The 22,126-nt window shown below is 39.7% G+C and overlaps 1 protein-coding gene across 4 annotated transcripts in view; it reads left to right on the top strand.

Moving 5' to 3' along the window:
• Positions 1-21,188, top strand: part of hth (homothorax) — a 161,293-nt gene extending 140,105 nt beyond the window's left edge. For 3 of the 4 annotated variants that reach the window (XM_066299818.1, XM_066299816.1, XM_066299817.1), the window contains 3 exons: positions 10,928-10,986; positions 15,156-15,317; positions 15,670-21,188. In XM_066299818.1, the coding sequence (XP_066155915.1) occupies positions 10,928-10,986; positions 15,156-15,316 (220 nt within the window). In that variant the 3' untranslated portion in view covers position 15,317; positions 15,670-21,188. The remainder of the gene's footprint in view (positions 1-10,927; positions 10,987-15,155; positions 15,318-15,669) is intronic. The other variant, XM_066299819.1, reaches the window with a different exon arrangement.
• The last annotated feature ends 938 nt before the right edge of the window (positions 21,189-22,126 follow it).

The following is a 22,126-nucleotide window of genomic DNA, read 5'->3' as shown; positions in this document are numbered from 1 at the left end:
CGATGCTTTAAAATAATTCGAATAAATTAAATAATCGTTTTGGGCAATATAAATTAATAGCGCAAGGTTCCACCAGACCTCTGTATTTCAGCAGATGAATGATAAGCCCTGTGCACAGTTTTTGCAGGATATGCGATTGTAGATTCTAATTGTTGTTATTTTAAATATTGGCAACGACGCCTTCTCGGTAGTTCAGTCGCTCGGAAGATATCGACACGATGGAAGTTATTAAATTCGGACCAGATGTGTCGTCTTTAAGCACTGTAGACCGGCCCGCGGATCGTTTGATTGACAGAATTATGATTAAATTATAGACAATAAAGCTAATCGAGCGAAAAGCCAATAGGGCTCGATATTTACCAGCAACTGTCATAGGAGAGACCCCGCGATGCAAAAATGACCAAGATGTGACAGCGGCACTTACCGCGCATTTACCAATCGCGTCACTCGAATTGTCCAGTGATATTTTGGATGCGACACTCATATGGAGTGAAGGGACGGTTGTCTTGCTCCAACTTTTTTTATTTATTGCCACTTTTTTACTGGAACCCAATACAACATTATTCCACTCAACCTGGCAAAAACCCGCCACGGCTCAACGTTTGAACCCTCTTGTGGCGAACCCCCCGTGGGGGGAGAGTCTTTCAATTCCGTCCGAATATTCAAGTATGTGACTGAAAAGTCGTATACCCAAGTTTCCAAGTAGTTTTACTGACCAGAAAACCACGCCACTACTTTTTAAAGGGCACGGGAGGGTCGTTATTTGCCGAAAATCAGTAATGTTATTTTGGAAATCGGGGATTTAGTGCGATATCCCATAGCCATGTTTTCCCAGTAACATAATCCTGTGTGATTTCCAAAGTAAACTGAGGAGTCAATGTGTCCCTAACTCATTGTTTTTGTCAACCCTTTCAGGGTGTAATATTTCTGGGGGGCGTTCACGCTGCGCCCTAATCCGTCCTAATGATCGGCTCGCTAGTTCCTTAGTCAGAATTCCCAACACTTGTCTCAATTTCCGACCTATCGAACTTTTACAAATAATCACAATTCCATTTGCGCCCCGGTAATTATCGTTGCTCTTTCGGGGTCGAGACGAGAAATAGTCATGTTTAACCCCTTTTATCCCGTAATGGATTAAAGGATGAAAGGGGGTAGCGTGCAAAAATAATTGCATTACTATGTACACATAATATATATTATAATATGAGATGTGAATCAGATGTCGCCAGTGCAGTACACGCGCTAGCACCGTACTCCGAGAGCAAAGTTATGAATGTACCCAATTACATCTTAAAAGCCGTGCTCCATTAATTTTCACAGCTGCTGCCTCTTAATTGGGATCCACACGCTCGATAATAAACGGAAACCATCGCAGTTATTCTCTGTATTTTGCACAGCCTGTGTTGATTACGTGAGACACTAGATGACGGTTCTCGCGAATGGCACTCCAGATGCAAATAATAATTTAACCCCTACTTCTTGAACGATAATTATCACAACAAAACGTTTAATTTAACGGAACCTTTTCAAAGATCCATAAATTTTAATAATTTCGCCGCGATGCCTTGGCGCACACCCCTCTCCATTTACTTTCCTCAAAATAGCGCTTCAGCGCCCAAGTGGCCAAAATTATCAGTTTCCAGTAACAAAACTGCGAGACAAACGGATTTTTTGCATTTATTTTCGATCCCGGTATTGGGACGAACAGGTAATTTATTGGAACTTCTAGCATTTGCTTGAGGTTGCATACGTTAAAGGCTGCCGCCCAAACTGGCACCTACCTTCCAACCAAAAATTTGGACGCACTTTCTTAATCATGAATAATCATTCGTCAATTTTATTTACCGGTTGCTAAATGCGGCTATGTACTGATCTTATGTTAATATTTAGTGTTTAAGGTGACAGACAAAAAATCCACCCAATACTCCGTGACTACTGCAATCGGTACGTCACAAGTAAAAAAGATCTGTCTTCGATTTTCAGATATGAGGGATTCACCGCTCACCTGTTATTTTCATGATCCGCGTTCGAATTAATTGTGGTTGTTTACATCTAAAATATATCTGAAAGACCATTCGAAGTTATTGTCACGTATGCTCAAGTGCGGAACACGTCGAAACCTTTCTAGAAAATTCTTTAACAATCCACTTGTTTAAAGAATTTAAAACGGCAAAAAGGATTGAAACTAGTATAGAAACGCAATAATCGCTTTACGCGGCGAAGGACTTTCATATCGCCAAATTGCTAAAAAAATTGAAGGTTCCCTCAAAGGTGTACAATCAACCACTGACCGATTCAATCAGGCGGGCAGACTTCGCGGCCGCCCTCGTAGTATATGGGCAAAAGTGACCGCCCCACAAGACGATACTCATATTATTGTCACCAGCGAAAGAAATGGGCGATTAACAGCGCCAGAAGTCCGAGAAACTTTGAACAGTACCCGGCTAAACCTCGTATCGTTAACAACGGTAAAAAGAAGACTGAAACAAGGAGGATTAAAAGGGTGCATTGCTGTGAAAAATCGCAGTTAAGATTGGCAAACAAACAAAAACGCCTTCAATGGGCCCGTGAGCGTCGAAATTGGACTGTTACACAATGGAGAAATTTGCTGTAGACGAAGGAACGAAAATTCGAAATATTTGGAAATCGTCCTCGAATTTTCGTCACAAGAAGTCCTTCGGAGAAAATGGATTCGCAGTTTTTGGTTGCAACCGTAAAGCATAGGGGTGGGTCCCCATCATGGTATCGGGATGTTTCTCTGTTCGCAGTATCGGCGGTTTTGTTAAAATTGATGAAATTATGAAAAAGTAAAAATAGAAGAAAATCCTTCTCGAAAATACCATCCCATCGGGGTGCCAACTTATTGGGCGTGGGTTTGTCTTTCAGCACGACAATGATTCCAAGCACATTTCTCACCTATGTTGAACCTATTTGGAAGAGAAAGAGAATGCTGGAACGTTAGAGACGGTGATTTGGCCTCCATTGTCGCCCAATCTCAACCCAATCGAGCTAATATGGAGAAGAATTAGATCGGAAGATTCGAATTTCGTGTCCTTCCTCGGCGACTAAACTGTGGCAGATATTGGAAAATCCCATGGACATTGATACAACAGCAAACTTTAAATAAACTGGTGGAAAGGATGCCGCGACTCGTGGAAATGGTTTTAAAAATGAATGGTGTTTTTTTTATGAAAATAAACTTTAATGTTTTTGAGATTTTTTTCCCAATTTTAGCCAACATTATTGATTCTAATCTAACTTCCCGGCTATTTTTGTATGGTATGAGCATTTAAATGGAAAACATTTACGGAGTCATAAGGTATTCAACTGAAAAATCACTTTTTTATTGTACTCAAACTTTTAGCCGGTAGTGTATTTCTATTAGTTCTATAACAACCGCAAATTACCGCGTTTTATCGGCTCAGCTCGGCCTCAACCACAACAATCTTGCGTGATTAGCGCCGAAGCCCGATGACAAGGTGTGATTATTTCATATTTCTGTTAAGTGGAGTTTGTAATCGTATTGGTGAAAAAGGCATTCGAATGGTTCTGCAACTTTTAAATTTTACATTGATAAAATGCTGTCCTGCACGTTAACCTTGGTGATCGCAGAAACACGCGGTTTGTCATCCTTGCCAGCAGGGCCGGCCTTAGCAAATCTGGGCGAAATTGTTAATCGTCGCCCCCCTACCCCCAAAAAAAACCTGCGACCAGGAAACTCCGCCGCCCTGGGCAGTCGCCCAACTTTGCCCCCCCATAAAGCCCGGTACTGCTCGTGAACGTTCCGTTCGTATTCCGAGCTCAAATGCCTGCTTTGTTCGACGACGTACGTAAGTTCGGTACCAACTAAGCTTCGTGTAGAATTTGCGGCGGCAATTACTCAGATGCGTAGCGTCGATGGTGCTAGACAACAAACTGCCAGAATCTCCGAAACACCAACGTGACGTAGGCATAAGCCAATGCATTCCATTAGTAGTGAGTAATCCAGGACAAATAAATAACATTTTTGGGCTTCCTATACTTCTCTGAGATTCTATGATAATAAGGGGATGAGATGAAACGTTTCCTGCCTTGAAAATAAAGCAATTTAAATTTGATGGTATTATCATTTTTTTACTACATAGTCTCCCTGAAGTTCAATAAATGTAGCCCAACGATGCTTCACCGCCTTCATGCCATTGCTATAAGATTTGTTCAACTCTTCAAAATACACATTAGTTAAGGGTATCGCTTTAGTATCTGAGCCAAATTTCTCACCAGCAAGATTTTTTTCAAAATTCGGGAACAAACTGAAATTGGAAAGGCCCAGATCTGGTGAATTGGGGACATGTGGCAGTAATTGAATATCCAACTGTTCAATTTTATCCGTCACAGCATGAGACTTGTAACATGGTGAGTTGTCCTGATGAAACAGAATTTTCTTTTTGGCCAAACCGGGGAGTCCTCAGAATTTTTCGATGTAGTTTTTCAAGGACTTATTCTAGGAAGTTTGAATATGGTCTGTTAATGGTTCTTCCTTTAGAAAGATTGTTAATAAAAAGAATCCCTTTGGAATTTCTAAACACACCCGCCACAATCCTCTCTGCTGACGGAACACTTTCGACTTTTTTTGGAATGACTTTATAGTTTGCTGTCCACTTGGTTTCCGGTAAATAATGATGAATCCATGTTTCTCCATCGTAATGAAATGACACAAAAAGGCAGACGAACGTTTTGAAACATTGAAGCGAAATGTTTGGGCAAGCCAATCTTTGTTCGGACGCGGCATCCACCTTGCAGACAGCTTTTTCATGTCCAAAAATTCGGTCAGGACACGATGGGCCCACTCTTTAGACATACCCACAGTGTCCGCAATTGCTACCAATTTCAATCTTTCTTCACCTATGATAGTTTCGTGCACTTTTTGGTTGATTTCTTCAGTGGGAGCTAATTTTACCGCTCCCAAACGTGTGCCATCGGTTATACTGGTTCTACCATGCTTGAAATCGGCAATCCATAACTTAATGGTTCGGGATGAATTGCCTAATATGGAACCTAACTGAGCTATCACTTTTGGTGAGACCTAATCTTCGGTCATAAAGAACTACTTTGTGACAGCAGAAAATCGTTTTTCTCCATTTTTGGCAAGTACCAAATTTATGCGTACATATAGAGGATGTCTCACGAATATGGACCTCTATCTTGAAAACTGTAACTAGGAAAAGTTGAAACTTGGATATCATGCGGAAGTGAAGTACTGAACTGGTTAAAACTGTTTTCTTGAAAATACCACTTCCGGTTACACCGGAAATAAATGGCACCTTGCTTATTTTAAGAGGAACGCCCGTATGTTATATCAAATTTCCATTCTTCCGAACATTATGAACATTTTTCATATATAATGTTCTATATCGAAATTCTACGGTTTTCCAAATATTTATAATTTCCAAAAAAAATGACAACTGCAGCCATTAATGTATTATATTCATTTCCGGTATAACCGGAGGTGGTATTTTCATGAAAATATTTTTGTGACCTACACTTAAGTACGACACGTAACTTTTAACTTTTTCCTAGTACTAGTTTTCAAGATACGGAGGGAGGCCCATATTCGTGAGACACCCTATAGAATGAAAACCTCTAAATTAATTGATATTTCCTCATGAAATGACAACGTTAAAAAAAAGAAACACGTCATTCGATGGACAGATCGAATTATTAAGATCATGCTTCAGTCATTAGGAGCCCGGACACTTTTCATCTCATCCTCGTATGGTTCTTGTTAGATATACTCAATCCGCCATTATTATAATTTCCAATATCAGCCGCGGAGAACCTCCCTACTCTTTGTGACCCTGACACTCCGTAATGTGACTTTACAGCTTTCCTTAATTAATTTTAAAACTGAGGGTAATACCCGACTGCACCAGTCGGTTAACTTTAAACAGCCCTTGCGGGACTTGTATTTTTTAAGGTTCTTAGTACGTTAGCACGAACCAAGACGCGTGGGATAGTAGTCCCCCGTGCGTGGTAATAGGATGGAAATAGATAGGAAATTTTCCAGATGACAGAGACTTCTTAGAAATTCGGTAGTTTAGTACTTGTTGGGGAGTTTTAAGGGGCCGTCAGCCTGGAGTTTATCTTTAAACTCGGTTTATGATAAAAAAAATGTATGACAAATCCAATCGATAAACTGAGCGTGAGGAGGTGTCTGTCTTTTCTCGCTTTTCCTTCACGGACAATGTGGCTTCTGCGATAGGGAGGTACCTATGTCACGCGTTCTCCAGATCCAGCCTAATTGTCAATAAAAGCAGCGTAGATTACCAGAGCAAGGAAATTTATACGTCCCGTATAATAATTAATGTACAGCCAACTTTAGCTCAACAAATATTTCAGGTGCGAGGCGTAAGATAACCCCGCCGGTGGACTATCGACGGGGTTTTGTGTGTGCGTTAATTCGAATTTTAGAGATTACGCACGTAGCACGCTTCATTGGAAATCCTCGTGCGAGCGGCTGCTGCTCTATGGAAATGTTGGTCAAATATATCATTCTGGCTTGACAGTGCAATTCTCTTATCTGCGCCCGCCGGCACAGGATCCTGAGGGTTGCTGAAAAACAGAATCAACTCGGCGAATGAGGCGGCAGGAATGAACAAAGGGGTGAGGGACGGGAAACGGCGGGCGGCTAAATTTCAAACAAAATACGAGTTCCGTAGCTATGCCTTCGGAAGCGGATACAACCGTGTTATTGTCTTCAATTTGTGACTTTGAAATTAAGCAATAAAACTAGCTGATTTCGGCGTAATTAAAGACACCTGAGAATCGCAGCGTAGCGCATTTTTACGTCATGACCTTCCCCACCTCCGGTCACGGTATCTTTTTTTGCAAGGGATCTAAACGTGTATTTCAGTTGGAGGTAGACGATATTTAACTGGACTAAGGCTAAAGGGGCGCAACTTTGTCGTACGCCTCCTTGATCGCTTCTTCACAGGTAACGCCTCTCGACCATTAGTGGCAGCTGCCTTAGTGATCCTATCCTTGTACCAACATCATTTAATCATTGTTTGAGGACAGTTTTCTTCAGTCGCTGCTCAGCTTCAGTTCTATGGCATTTTCCGGAAATATAAAAGGGCCAATGCGCACTGACAATTGACATTTTAAAGACTGAAAATACAAAACTGTGTCACAAGAGAAAGAAAATTCGAATAACTTTATCGTGCTTCTGGTTTAAAAAGTCTGTAAACCGAGGAAAACTGAATGGAACGAGCATTAGCATTGTTCGGGCTGTAATACCGCCCTGATAGGATTGAGCGCCAAAGGGCATTATTCTCCCCCTGGAACAGGAAAAACAGATACGTCATTATAGAAAACTAATCGAAGATTGTGTTTGCTAATAATGTGAAGCTACATCATTGTCGTCTACTGCGCTCAGTCGCAGAGCCATTTATTGTGCTGGCGAATTCAGCAGATTTTACTTTATTTCGTCAGAGCATGCCCAGAGAAGTGAAGGGACAATGAATTTATTGTTTTTAGTACAATATTGCTCGTTCAAGTATATCTGGAACAGGATCCCTTTACGCAGAAGACTAATCCATGCTTCTCTAACACACTTCGATTGGAGTAGACTCAGCAGAGAAACTATCAATAGAGAGGATCGAAATTTCCGCAGAAAGTAAACTTGAAAGGGAGGACTCGAAGTCCCTTGCTTCGGTTAAAATAATCAGTTGAGAGTACAAGACCCCGTCGAGTGGCGCGTGAAAGGCGCTTATATGAAGTTCCGTTACAGTACCCAACTCGTAGCCTTATTGCAGGTGCAAAAAGATTGGAAAGGGCGAATGTCCCGAGGATAGTGTGCAATTCCACCAGTCCCTACTTGTGTGCGAGGCATCATTTCAAAGGAAAATAAAAGAAATAACTGTAAAATAATCTGCAAAGGGTCAGGAAAGATTTCCACAAGAAAGAATATATTTATTGACTTAAGATTTTGGTCTAATTGTGACGTTATCCCAAGGGTACGTCTAACTATATTGGGGGCAATACTATTTCCTAAAAACCTAAAGAAATTGGCTGCGGCTTACAGTAATACCGGTTATTGCCTGCTTGACTACGATTTCTATGCTTGTCTCGACGGGACCTAAATAAAGCAGCGATCTTTGGTGCGGTCAGCATGACGTTTGGATGATTTGTTCGATACGTGATATTCGGAATTGCTTTTCGGACCGGCCGTGGGTGCCCCCCGAAAAACCCCTGGTGGTAATTATGTCGTCGGCAAATGGTCGTATTTGGAAAAGAACTGCAACAGCTGGAAACGCGACTCGGGTCAACCCGTGGACTTCATCGAGGGCGTCAGCTTGCGACCCCGCGCGTTTATATGCCGAAAGATATTAAACCGGGAATTTATTGCTGCCCCCTTCCATTACTACGAGATCCAAAATCTACAGTTACTGTTTCTTTATTCCCCACAGTATGTGTGTCTGCTTAGCGAAACAATGAGCGAAACTGTGCTGCTCCCCGGAAGAACCCTTCTTTAATCCTTGCTCAGGATGCGTGCATAACTTGTCACTCCCGCTACGAGAAGATTAATGTTCGGATAGCAAATTGTGTAGAAAAATATTGCCCTGCGCCTCCCTATTGGAATTTTGCGACCTTCTTTCCTGCAATTTAGTTGTTTTTGTTTGTCAAAACTGAGAAATTCCATCCCCTTTACACCTGCTTGTAATTTAATTTCTTAGGCCTAGCGTAAAGTCAGCACCTGGTACTTTCACCTCCAAATGGATTTCCTTCTCTAAGAGTTGGCACATGAACTATTGAGTTTCGTGGCCGGGTCCTAGCTGACGTTAAAGTTATGCCAACCTTAAGGCTTTTCCCTGCCGTAGTCAGCATAAAAACGACAGGATTGATATTAAAGTGCATCTGAATGTTGGCTGAAAAACGATCTTTGTAGGGCCTTCGTTTCGGGGGACCTTCAGAGTCGAGAAAATCCGTATTAATGTCCATATCTCGGGAACCGAAAGGAAACTAAGCGATTATTCTGATTCGTACTTTTAACGCGATTGCTCTTGGGGTTCGAAGAAGATCGGCGCTTAAATTTTGGAAGTCGGTTCCCGCCCCTTTGGAAACCCTCTGGAAAATTTCGAATCGTTCGAGATAATGTTCCCTGCGATAAACGACAGATATGGACTCTCGGTTGGCCCTGGAAACTCAAAGATGCCAAAATTAATATCTAAGTCCATATCTCAGGAACCTGAAGAGGCAAAGCAATCCGCCCAATGCAGGCCGTTGAGTCTCATCAAGCCGCAATCTGATCTATACGCTGAATGCAACTGCTCTTCGAGTTCCCGAAAGATCAATGCCAAAAATTTTAAGAGTGTGTGATACATAAATCAAAAAAATATTTGGGTGTTTTTCATTTTTCTCATATTCGCAAATAACGGAAAGTCGTTTTGCAAATTGAGAAAAGATGAACAGCCCGTCAAGCCCATATACATCAAGAATCGATGTGGCGCATTTCCTTCGACTTACATATGAATAATAAAGGGAATGGTGCAAGTGTAATAGTCGCCGTGGGAAGCAGACTCGACCCGCGCCCTAATGGATAGGGGAAATTGATCCAACAAAATTCCTTGTAATTTTGTTTATGTGTGACGCGCGGCGCAAGGGAAAGATGCCTTCGAGTTCCGCTGCCGTCGGCGTAATCGAAATACGACTCGCAAAATGTTTCCCGCAAACTTTTAAGCTAATTCCCATAAACAACCACACTGTGATCAAAAACAAACGTATTTATTTCAGTTTCGTTGCCTCTTTTCCAGACATGGATTGTAGATCTGCCATTAGATGCAAAAGTTGTAGCTGGATTTCTATCAGTTTCCATCCACCAGACGATAAAATAATATAGTCAACTAATGCCATGAAATTCTCCCTTTGTTCCGTTTCAATTCTTGTATACCTCCGTGTAATGCCAGTTTCCACTCATTTTTAGAGGATTTGTTGAAGTAAAACTGGCAGTAAATTGTATTCTTGCCTTGCTGCGTTCGTACGAGTTTTGCCAGAAATTCAATATGAGAAGAGCATTAGCGTCTAGGCACAATATCTCTTCCCTCAATATTTGCTCATTAACTGCGCCCAGAAAGAAGTTTTTCACGCGATGCGCTCTCACGCGCTGAGAGCTAAATTCTCATTTTAAGTTAACAACCGGAATCAGGTCTTAGTATCGGCTTTACCCTGTTCTGGTTTAAATAACTTCTAAATTGATATACAGGGTGCTCCTCGCTGGAGCTCGACGACGCGGATCTCGATAACCGTAAAAGACATGAGGTCGGTTAAATTGGCTTATTTCGTGAAGTAATTCAGAATGATCGACGCTTCATCATCGCAACTTTTCGATGTCCCCAGGAGATTTCCCTATTTCGTAAACGATTTGCGGCAACAGAGCGCCGCTCTACGATTCAACGAGGCCGACTCTAACCGCACGGATATATTTGAAAATTTACCGAACCTCCCTCTAAACCTGAAAAATCGTTCGAATATCGTCCATTGAGAGAAATTGATGCATATCCGCATTTAGCTGCTGTTACGTGTATGGTACGCACAGAATACCTATCGGAAACGCGTCCAATCAGGCGGTAGAAAACCCAATCATTTCCGGTGTCAGAACGCATTAGCGGCAGCGTTATTTTGATGATCGGTGACAGCACAGCCGACGCCACGTCGATGCCTCCCTAATCTTGCTTTATATTTTACACTTTTTAGACAGCCTTCTTGTCAGCTGTTTTAAATGTAAACTGGAGGAATCGTCTTCGGTTAATGTCAAAATATTTACTCTCCCTTTTAGTTTTCAAGTGTAGTTCGCAATCTGTTGTAACCGAAATCGATTTTCCAATTTTAACCAATCTGATCTTTCGCAACCTTACCAAGAAATAAAGCAACTAACGTGACGTTTTTGTTTCAGGTTTATTAATGCCAGGCGAAGGATAGTGCAACCAATGATCGACCAGTCGAATCGAGCAGGTAATTTAACTTCAAATCGCTTAAGGTCCAATCAAAAACTTAGTATTATCTCATTTTCTATACGCAACAGAGGCTCTGCTAATGTTTTAAATGCAACGTTTCGGTTCCCGACAACCATCATCAACTTTTTTTTTTCAAGAGCGCCATCTTGCGTTCGCGCACTTTTTTTGCTTTTGCCGAGAGGGTGTCGCAATTAACCTAACAAGAAATAAGCATTCTGCGTGACACGGAAAAGAGAACACCCCGTAAAAACGATTTTATTTAAATAATTTTTGACATGCATCTTTGTATATGGGAACACAAAAACAATTAAATTTTCAACCATATTTATCAATGTATTTAAGAGTTGTCAGGAATTTCAGGTTTTTTTTACTATAAAAATTGCAATAACATATCAACAATACGACTACAAAATACAATTTATTGGTGTATAGTGTGCTTAGAAGGTACTTCTAAATTAATCAAATATGCATAGACGCAGAACGCAGGGAAATTTCCATCAATTGAGCGAGTTTGAGAGAAGTCGAATAGTGGCTCTACGAAAAACATTTCGGTCATTTAAGGAAATCACCACTAGATTGAACCGTAGTATAAACACTATAATGAGATGTTGTCAAGCATGGTTCCAAGAAGAGCAAACAGGCAGAAGTAGAAGTACTGGACGATTCCGAAGAACCACAGAACGCCAAGATCGCCGCCTTCGACTTATGGCCCTAATAAATAGGTTCGTCTCGTCGAGGACGCTGACGGATCAGTGGTTTGCAGAATATGGAAGGCCCATTGGGAATCGAACCATTTATTGCCGGATAAGAAGTTTGGGGCTGATTTCCTACCGTCTCCATTTTGTGTTACCCCTCACCTTAAATCATCGTTAAAATCGACGACAGTGGTGCAGAGAACGGATGCTTTGGAATCTAGAATGAGATAATATTGTGTTTAGTGACGAATCAAAATTTTGTTTGGGTATGCATGATGGTCAGGCAAGAACAAGAAGCAGACGGGATCCTTAGTTTAAAATACAAAGCCATGTCCATTAGACTGTTGATGTAATGGATTGGGGTGCTATTGCATATGGTAACAGATCACCTTTACTTTTCATTAAAGGCAGTATGACATCCCAACGATACATCCTAGGAATCCTGGAACCTGATTTCGTTCCTTATTTGGAAACTCTTATTAATCCAGTTTTCCAGCAAGACAATGCCAGACCACATGTGTTTAGAGTAACTATCAACTTCTTTCAGCAAAATGCAATCAATTGGCCACCTCAATCTCCAGACCTCTCACCGATGAAACATGTATGGGATATTGTAGGTAGAAAGTTGCATAATTTACCCCATCCCCCACAAACTCTAGCGGCGCGCTATGTCATGCTGTCCAGTTAGCATGGAATGAAATCCCCCAAGAGGTCATCAATCACCTCATTAGATCCATGCCTAGACGTGTACAGGAATGTATAAGACACAACAGAGGACCGACAAATTATTAATTTTTTTTTTTGGTTTTTAACAATTAAATTTGTTCAATTCTTTAATGAAATATTCGTTTTAGCGTATGAAACATACATACCAAAAATTATCTAAATAAAACCATTTTTACGGGTCGTTCTCTTTTCTATGTAATCCGGTATAAATAAAGAAAATTATAAGAGAATTCATCGGACAATCTGGGGCCCCAAAAAAGCATTAAATTTGCCTCAACCACCTTTGATTTTGACAAGATGGCGCTCCGACATAGAGCACTAGGACATTGGCTGATTATTTGTCTGGTATGTTTTCCAGTAGAGCCATTTCAAACAATGGCGACATATGTTGGCAGGCACGTTCATCAGATCTTGCCCCATTAGATTATTATTTATGGGGAGCTATGAAAAAACTCATTTATAAATCTGTACCCACCGATATTAATGAGCTGCGAAGTCAGCTCATCACATCTTTATTAAGGACCAAAATAAGAAGACAAGACGTTTTGAGATAAATGTGAAATTTAAAAAGACGCATTGAGCTGTGCGCTTGCAAGTGGAGGGTGAACCCTTCGAGTACCTAATAATATTATTAAGTTACTTGTTTTGTTATTTTCAATCCTTTTACTACTCATACTGCTCCCTTCATTTCAATTTGGTGACGCTCAGCAGGCGGATACGGAAAAATATTGATTATTTCAATAAAAATTTATAAAACTGAAACAAATTACCTGAACTAAACCGACTGTAGGCCCTCTAGACTGACGTGCGTTGTGATTACTGCATTCGGCGCGGCATCGAGCGAAAACGCGTTTGGACGCCTGATGATGTAAAATAACATCGAAACATGCTGTGAGTCGGTGCAAAGAATCTTCTCGCAACGTTTCTGGAGAAAAACAGCCATAACTCTCTGTGTTCACCTCCATCCCCATGTTATTGCTATACAGCACTTGATTGCTTACTAGAGTTACTAAAACCATACTAAACAAGCACCGATTTTCGTCTGCACTCAACCCCAAATTTTGGCCAGTGATAGCTCTAAAAGTACCCCGTTTCATATCTCTATAGAGAAATTAAACTTTAGTGTGCTTAGTTGCCTTTTAACCTCGATCAAAACTAAATATTTGGACTTGGTATTTCACTCTATAGTAACGCTAAATGTAGCCCCTGTTTTGCCTGTAAATAAGTATTCCCCATAAATGTAATTAAATGCATTTAAGAGTGGTGTTGATAGCCTCGACCGATTTATCTCAGTTTTATAATGAATCGTGATTTCCATTAAAGCTTAACGTTGTTTTATGCATTTTTGAAAGGTATGGGGCCGATCCCATACCTGCAATCGAGCCGATATGAATTGTAAGTAAAAAGTCTTGTATATGTGTCGTTATCGTAGGGCAAAGCCAAGCCCCAATGCAGCGCTGCTTCGGCTCTGGGTATTTTTCTGCATTTGAATTTTTAAAATGGAACTTGGGTGTTTCTGTGATGGTATTGATTATTCTTCATTTTTTTTGCCTTTATATGAAGCGATTGCATAAAGAGTTCTCAACGTAGCTCTTATTTTGGGAAGCGTACATTTAGATTATTAACATCATTAGCCAAGCATCGAACACGGACGAAGTTTTGTTGTAAAATGCTTTTCGCCATTACCTGCGAGTGGTCATCTTGTTTGTTGAAAAGTTTCTCATTTCGGCGAAGCGTCGGAATGGCTGCAGAAATCAGCCAATATTTGATAAATTGCCTGCAGGGCGTGTGTCTTCGCAGGGAACATTCTTGCACCCAGAACCGTTCAATGATGCTCAGAAAATTTAATTCGATCAGACTAATGCACACATCTATGGAATAACACGTTCAGTTGTCACTCTATTTCCTAATAACTAAATGTATTTCCTTAAATGTGTCTGTCTAATTAAACCTGGATCGTTCCCCGAATTTCATCAGATGTTGTATTATCCGAGAGCATAATATGTCTGCGTAAGTTAAATTAGCTAAATCCATCCACCAGGAGGCTTTTTGGGAACGAAATTCTATCAAATTCCTCTCCCTTGCTGGATGTAAGGGCGGCCGATTGTATGCGGCGGGTGATGGATTGGCTCGCAAGGGTCAATGGCTTCCTCCATTTCTCTTTGCCTGTCTTCAGCAGGAACAAAAAACACTGAAATCGATACTGAGCAAAGAGGTACTTTTGCAGGGTCAGGATTCAACATTCAAAAATGGCAATGCATAGAAATTTGCTGTGGATTTTTTCTGGGTTTTCAGAGTAATTTCGCGTTGTTTTCACCAAAAATTAGTCAATATCAAGATGTTCACCTAACAGGAGCTCACTGGCCGGATGTGACCAAATTTATTGTGCACTTCTGAATTTGATGAAGAAGGTCGTAGGTCGATGTCTGAGGATTCCTTGATAAAAACTTGCACCCTCGTGAAACTCCAGGGTCAAGAGACCTAGTGCTCAGAGGTACAGAAAAATAGACCTATGTTGGGTCTTCTTTCTGAGACGAAAGAGGAGGTCCAATGCTGCTAAATGTCATGGCGCAAAATTAAAAGAGAAGGGATAAGAATCATTAAAAAAAAATCAGTCATTGCGGAGCACGTGTGATTAACAGTTTTCTTGCTCATAACACATTACTTAAGTGCTAAATCTAAAAAACAACTAGTTTCCTTCCTCCATATACTTAGCCTTAGGACAGCTCCCTAACACCACTAATAGTTTTTTCTCCGCATGCAGGTCCTAGTGGAGCTTACAGTCCGGACGGTACGATGGGGTACATGATGAGCGAACAGCAAATGATGCATCGACCGACCGGAGATCCAGCATTTCACAACCAATACGCGCATTATCCCGCCGAATACTATGGCCATCATCTGTGAGGTAAGTCCCCGTAAAAAGGACAAATTTCAGAGGACACGTCTTGGGAGTTATTCAGTACATCAAGGGCTCCCATTTGGGACCTCTCGAAAGCGCACTACTCGAAAGAAATAAGATGCCAAAATATAAGAACGCGAGTAATTCTGACCTGTAAAATGTGGCGTTTGCTCACATGGTTAAGAATCACTTCTCGGTTTTACGGGGTTCAAGAATTAAGGGAAGGTGAACTATCCACCGTACGGCCTACGTTAACGTAACTAAATCCGGCTGCAAACCGGCTTTGATAAAACTCTGGATAGTTTTTCTGTGAAAAATTTTTGTGACTCAACGTTAATTGCTGTTTTTTTATTTCTAGGTTCCCTTCACCAGTTTGTCAACGCGGCAATGGACATAAAAATATGCAACTCTTAAATGTGATTATACCTGTACAAAGTGTAAATGTAGTGTCCCAGTGTCTAGATAATAACGGGAAAAACTTGTACAAAAGTATTAAGTAAACTAATTGTGCTGACTGCTGACTATTGTGTATATAAATATTTGGTAAGGCCTGGGGGTGCCCCGAAGAGGCCCCCCCAAACTGAATATGTAACGTTTGTTTGCTACACCGACAATTACGCAAAAATGTTATAGGCAAACCTTTTAAAGTGATGTGGTATCATAGGTTAGTTACTTGTTGTGTTTTCTTTGACGCCCTCGTCCTAGCATTGATAAATTTTTGCCCCCTCATCCTACCCCCTTCTTAAAGCAAACGATCAGCCTCTATCCTAATGTCACTATCTTTAATTAAAATCTTGTTATCTTGATTGTTATGGTGCTTTTGTAGCAAATATTTTAGTCCTCAATTCACACTGAATCGTATACAAGAATTTTCAACATTTCAGCAATAGCAGTGGCGCATCCGGGCCTCAATAGTGATATATAGATATAATTATTATAGGAAAAATTGAAATCTGTATACGTCTTAATATAGTGAAATTACAAATCTTAGAAAAAGTTGTTCTAACGGTTTCAAAAAACAAAGATATACGATTAAATCTGGACGCGCCTCTGTGGACTGATTGTTAATAATTATTGTCGTTGCCTAGAGTGAAAATATGATTTCATCGAAGGACAAATTTCTTTCTGATAGAAAATCGATTGAACGGGTAAGGGCAGTTAATAGCGTTTTCACATGTTTTTCAGGTTTCTGTGAACGCCCTCCGCAAGCACTAATATGTTTGTCTACTTGTGACAAAGAACACAAAAATCGGTATAAATCTCAGAGCCAATAGTCATTAGACGCTCATAGTATGGTGTGAGCAGCATTACAGTCACGAGTGGAAATTATCGCCATAACGAGATTGCGAGATAGTTTACTGTGCAATCCTACCGTTGAGTAATAGCTGCTTACCGTACGACTTTACCGATATCTTCGGTTCCACAGTTCGCGAAATTTCGCGCAGTCAATATTGGGGACTAAAATATTATTAAACATTGTTGTTTTCATTTATCTTTAATTATGTAAAAAAAGTTATACCTGTGGATTTGCTCATGATATTGCAAAAACCAAAATAGCGACACTTTCGCTTGCTGAAAGCATGCGTTGACCGGAAATGAAAGCCCTATGCAGCCTTGGTGTTTATAATTTCTTTTGAAATCGGCTATTTTGGTACTCACCCATTCTACGGTATAATTCATTCTTTTGGGTCTGCTTATGTCTTGCCTGATTCAAAGAAGAGCCCTGTAGCTGATACCCTCAGCACTGCGTGGTTTCTTCGCCATTTGTGTGTTTACCGCCGGCAAGAGTGTTATGAGAAGACAGATTGATCTTCCTTTCTTTCCTTGTTTCCTTAAGGGGGGCCTGTTTTAAGGGGGTCTCAGACACAACGTCCGAATTGATCAGACGCTTTCGAGCTGCACCAGTCTTCTCTTAACAGATAACCCTCAAGAGCTTCGGCCACCGTTCTCCTAGACAAGCTAGAGTCACTATCTGAGGAGGTTTCAAAAGGTCAGGGGGGTACTGTCTTCTATGCAAGGATTTGTCTTCCTCCCGAATCCTCCTCCGCGTTTAAATGTGCAGGGACCCTGGATGAGTTCGAGAGATGTTGTTCCTCCGTCTTTTGACGAAGGATCAAGCTATGCCAGAAGGATTAAATCGCTCTGGTAAATTAGTCGTTTTGTCTCAACTGATTCCTTCTTCGTTTATTCAATCTCATGGCAGAACCCGAATCGAAATACTCCTGAGACGTAGAAATTGGGCATAAATTGGCATTTTACTATATCAATTTTAACACGAAATACGTAAGGTGTAATCCGATATCATTGTCACAAGTGATATTAGATCATATTTCCTATGGATAATTATCAAGAAGTAAACTCATTACGGTTATTAAACAGGACTCAAGAAGTTGTAAACTGACACGTGAGTGTCGCCCACTTTCAAGTAAAACTTCCTTCCCATCTTCCTTTCGTGAGTAGAGAAACAAACCGTATTGTTTTCGTTTAAGTTGCAGCTTTTAGATGTTTTCTAGTGAATATAAGGCTTTCGATGTAGACAATAATCGACATATAAGAGTGGAAAATAGAATCAATGGTAAAAATTTTAAAACTAATGTACTTACCATGTTGCGGTTACTCCTCGTTGATCGCGAAAAGCAGAAGTTAATCTTTCTTCTTTGTCAGTCTCTGTTTCCTCCAATTTATCAAATTTTTACATTTTTTCCATCTGTTTTCTGTGGACATCCGTTTATTCATTGATCAACAGACATCTTGGAGAATTCGAGAAAAACCCTATGGAGTCCCACGTATTTTCCTTCAACATGACGCAAATCGCAAATCAGAATTAATCCAAATTGTTCTATGCTTCCCTCTCCCTTATTTCATTCCCCTATTGAGACGTGAACCTTTGTAAGGTAATGGGTACCTTCTTTTTTATTAGCTGTTGTGGTGTTACGACGGTAAAAATACGTAAAATTTTTGTTCCTATCTTTTTTCCTCACAAGGAATGCAACTAATTACTAGCAGCTATTTGTGGCAGAGATTACGTTAGCCTTATGTACTCGATTATGTAATATCTATTGTTCACTATATTTTTAAAAATATTTTATGGCGGTATTATAGCACCTGGGACAACAAAATCGTGGCTGAAAATTGAAATAATGACGAAATAGCGTTCATTTTTATCACAGTTATATCAACCTGAAGAATATGGGTTTAGATTTGGATGGGCAAATAATAATATAGAGCGAGTAGCTTATTGTCTTCCATATCGTGGCACAGTGTCGCTGTACAGGAGCGGCTTGAGGTATGGAAACGGCAGATTAAATCTTAAACTTTTTAAAAGTGTTTAATGCACATGATTAACTCCTTTTTCAAATGAATCGCCTTGAATTTGGGCCTGAAATTGCATGAAGTATTCAGATTAATAATTGGGCAAATTACCGGACATTCTTTGGCAATTCGATGAGTGGAAGTCCGTTAAATTTAAATGACGTAACTTTCTAATTAATCCTGTATACTACATTCGTTTTAAAATAAATAAACTGGAAAATATCTTAAAATTTCCTTTTTTGAGTTTTCCTCTACATTTAGGAAATAATAAGCTGTTTTCATATATAAAAGCAAGCCTGTACATAGAATTTAAGTTCACATAAGAATGAATATCTATCGAATGTTTCCTGAGAAGTTTCACAGGGAGATGATTTATGTCGAATACCGTCTTGCGCAAATTGGTATTATTACGGCGAGTTTAGAAAAAAATGTCGACATTTTATCTTTTGAAGAAAATCGGTCACGCGGAAAGAGAAGGAAATAAGCTTAGTTGCACCCCCTTCGGACCGGTATTCACAGCAACAGAGCAAAACTTTTTCTGGAAACTGTATTGAACTTAAATCTTAACTGTCAACGTCACTTTTGCAGGGAATAACACTTAATTCCCTTTTGCGTACTAATGCGAAAAGCTACAATTTTTCATACTCAAATATGCGTAAAAGAGTATGGTTTTCTGCACGTGATTTCACGTTTCTATTGTATGTTTGTGCCCACTCGAACACTAAAGAGTGGAGTCAGAGAACCTTAAATTCTTCAAAACTTACTGGCATTAAATTATACCGATCATTAATTCTTTAAGAAACATTTTAGCTGGGCCGACCTGACGGCATTGAGCCTACTTTCGGATTCAGATATTGGGCCAACTATCGAAACTAAAAAAAGTTTTCTGTGGCTGCTGTGAAGTAATTTTTCGGCAAATTTAAGAAAACCGTGGAAAATCTCACTGGCTGCTTAAATCTGTATTCATATGATCAAGCAGAAGCTTGATCATATGATATACATAACTGAAACAGTGATCGATTTCATTGGATGGATCCCCTAGATCAATCCAATGCAATTCCCTGGGATTAATCCACGATCCAAGGCATCCACGAGATTCCCTGGATCAATTCAGAGGATCCCGTGGAGCAGATCAGGAGCTCATTAATTTTGTTTTTCCCGATTCCGCTTGTGAATTCAAAGAACGAATGTGCTAAAAAGTTAGTCATGTGAGAAGGTATGCTCAAGGACGTAATTTCTGTTATTTTATCCAAAAGCTTTATATGGCATGTGCAATCAGTCTTGTGGAATCAAAAATGTTCGATAGGCATTCACAATCATGTGAACTGCATACCATAACGTTCCCGAACTTAAGCGAAATTTGCTCTAGCTTGGTCTTCCATTTGAGTACTGTGTAATCAAGTACTATAAAATCATTTCTAGTCATTCATACGCGATACTAAAATTTTTAAATTATTATTAGAACGAAAATATGCCAGTTTTCTCCTCATGTTATTAACAGTTTGGTAGGGCACCGTCAATAAACCCATTATTATATTGTGAATCCTGCTTAAATTTTTAAGTCGTAATTTAGGAAACAAATTTCAATTGCAATTAATTAAGCTTACTGCCACTATTTTGCGAAGCCCCATGTCTCTTAAATGCAGATTCACTACTGCAGGTTGGACTATTCATAGAAGTAAAGATTCGATCATGTCTCTTATTAAGTCCAACCATACTGTGGTGAACCTCAATGAGAAAAATAAACGCCCGTCAATAAAATGGTAGTAGTATAATAGGAATAAATTCTTCTACCTTGGACTATGCAATCCTAATTTTACCTAATTACCCAATTAACCTAATCAGTGCTTTATTCGACTCCGACTCGTTACCAGCCACGCAACGTATACGACTTTAGTGATGCTGTAGGATATTAATGTAATTATTTATAAATTTATCACATACATGGTAAATGCTGGCCAATGAGAGGACTCAGATAGAGCACGATTAATGTTGTATCATTGATTACTGTTCGAAATTACGTTTCCTACGTTACCTACCTTTGTTACGTTGCTGGGCAAGACGAGGGTTTTGTTATGTATACCAGTTTACACTAGACTCAGAGATATAGTTTTTGATTAAATATACTCTGGTGTATTGTATATATTGTATTAAGTATTTATGCCTAGACTAAGTATACTAACGCTCTATGTCAGAGCCTCCCGCGGCTTACCCGGCATACCGTTTAATGTATTTTAATTACTGTATATACGACTTACCTCCAATAGAATGTTGGCTGTTCGTTTTAAGTGATTACCATCATGAATCATTATCGCCTTATCTAATGTATACGAAGATGAATAAATCAATACAGATCAATGAGAGACTATCGTACCTCTATGTTATTAATAATGTATGAGAGGAAACTTTATTGTGTTCTGCTTTTTCATAAAAATATATTATATAAAATATTATTAACAACTTTAGGACGAGATACCTCAAAATTTATTTGGTAATGCCGTCTCCTCTGTATAGTGTTTTTTTTTTGAAACGTGAGCATTAAATGCTACATCTTGTGTACTTATACTGATTGTGTTTGATTCCCTTACACCCATCCATTACTTTTATTACTAACTATATTCAATAAACTTACCTAAAACATTTTATTATGTTTTCCTTGCGTTGTACACACTCGCGCCGCATATACACAAGATGTTTTATAATAGCATGCCAAAAATTCAGGGAGTCGATCTATTGATGATTTTAAAGAAAAAAGTTCATACATATAAGATATAGCACTGTTTTTTTTTAATAAAAATTATTTCCCGAATGCTCCATATTTCTGTGAAAAAAAGGTCTCTGGAATAATTGTCTTTACTTTTTCTTCATTGAAAAAAACTTGAATTTGTGATTTAATATTGTGAAACATCCTGTATTCATTCGTCGCATAATCAATCTTACATGGACGACAACGGGGTTTAGTCAAATTAGGCAGGTATCCCTTGTCGAAAATAAACGAAGCGTCTTGCTAGTCGAGTCTTGTTTTCTTGCAGTTTTGAAAAAAGAAAGCAAAGTTAGTATTTCGTTTGTTGAGAAGGAGATTCAAATTCGGGTCGTTCGTAGGCTGCGAATTTAATGGTAAAGTGTTGCAGGGATCAAGGTTAGGTCCTCGGCTGCCTACCCTAATATCCCATTGCCGTTGAAGTGGAAATGGTGACAAAAGCAATGATGACACCCCCTCAATATAAACTTAGTTTTCAATATTCGTTCATAGAAATTTAGAAAAGCTTGGTGCCAATAGAATGTTGCTCCGCCACGTATCACTAAGAGAGTGGTTGACAATTTCTCTAAAATATTTCCCCGTAGAGTCTTTTCGAACAATGGAGACATACGTCGGCCGGCACGTCCACCAGATTTTTCCCCATTAGATTATTATTTATGGGGAACTATGAAAGAGCTCATCTATGAGTCTGTATCCAACGACATGTTTCATGTAGGATTTTCGGCAATCTTAGATACCCTTA

The sequence above is a fragment of the Euwallacea fornicatus genome, chromosome 34 (genome assembly GCF_040115645.1).
Source record: "Euwallacea fornicatus isolate EFF26 chromosome 34, ASM4011564v1, whole genome shotgun sequence".
Lineage (NCBI taxonomy): Eukaryota > Metazoa > Arthropoda > Insecta > Coleoptera > Curculionidae > Euwallacea > Euwallacea fornicatus.
The sequence above is the reverse complement of the archived record's forward strand: the minus strand, read 5'-3'. Positions and strand labels throughout refer to the sequence as shown.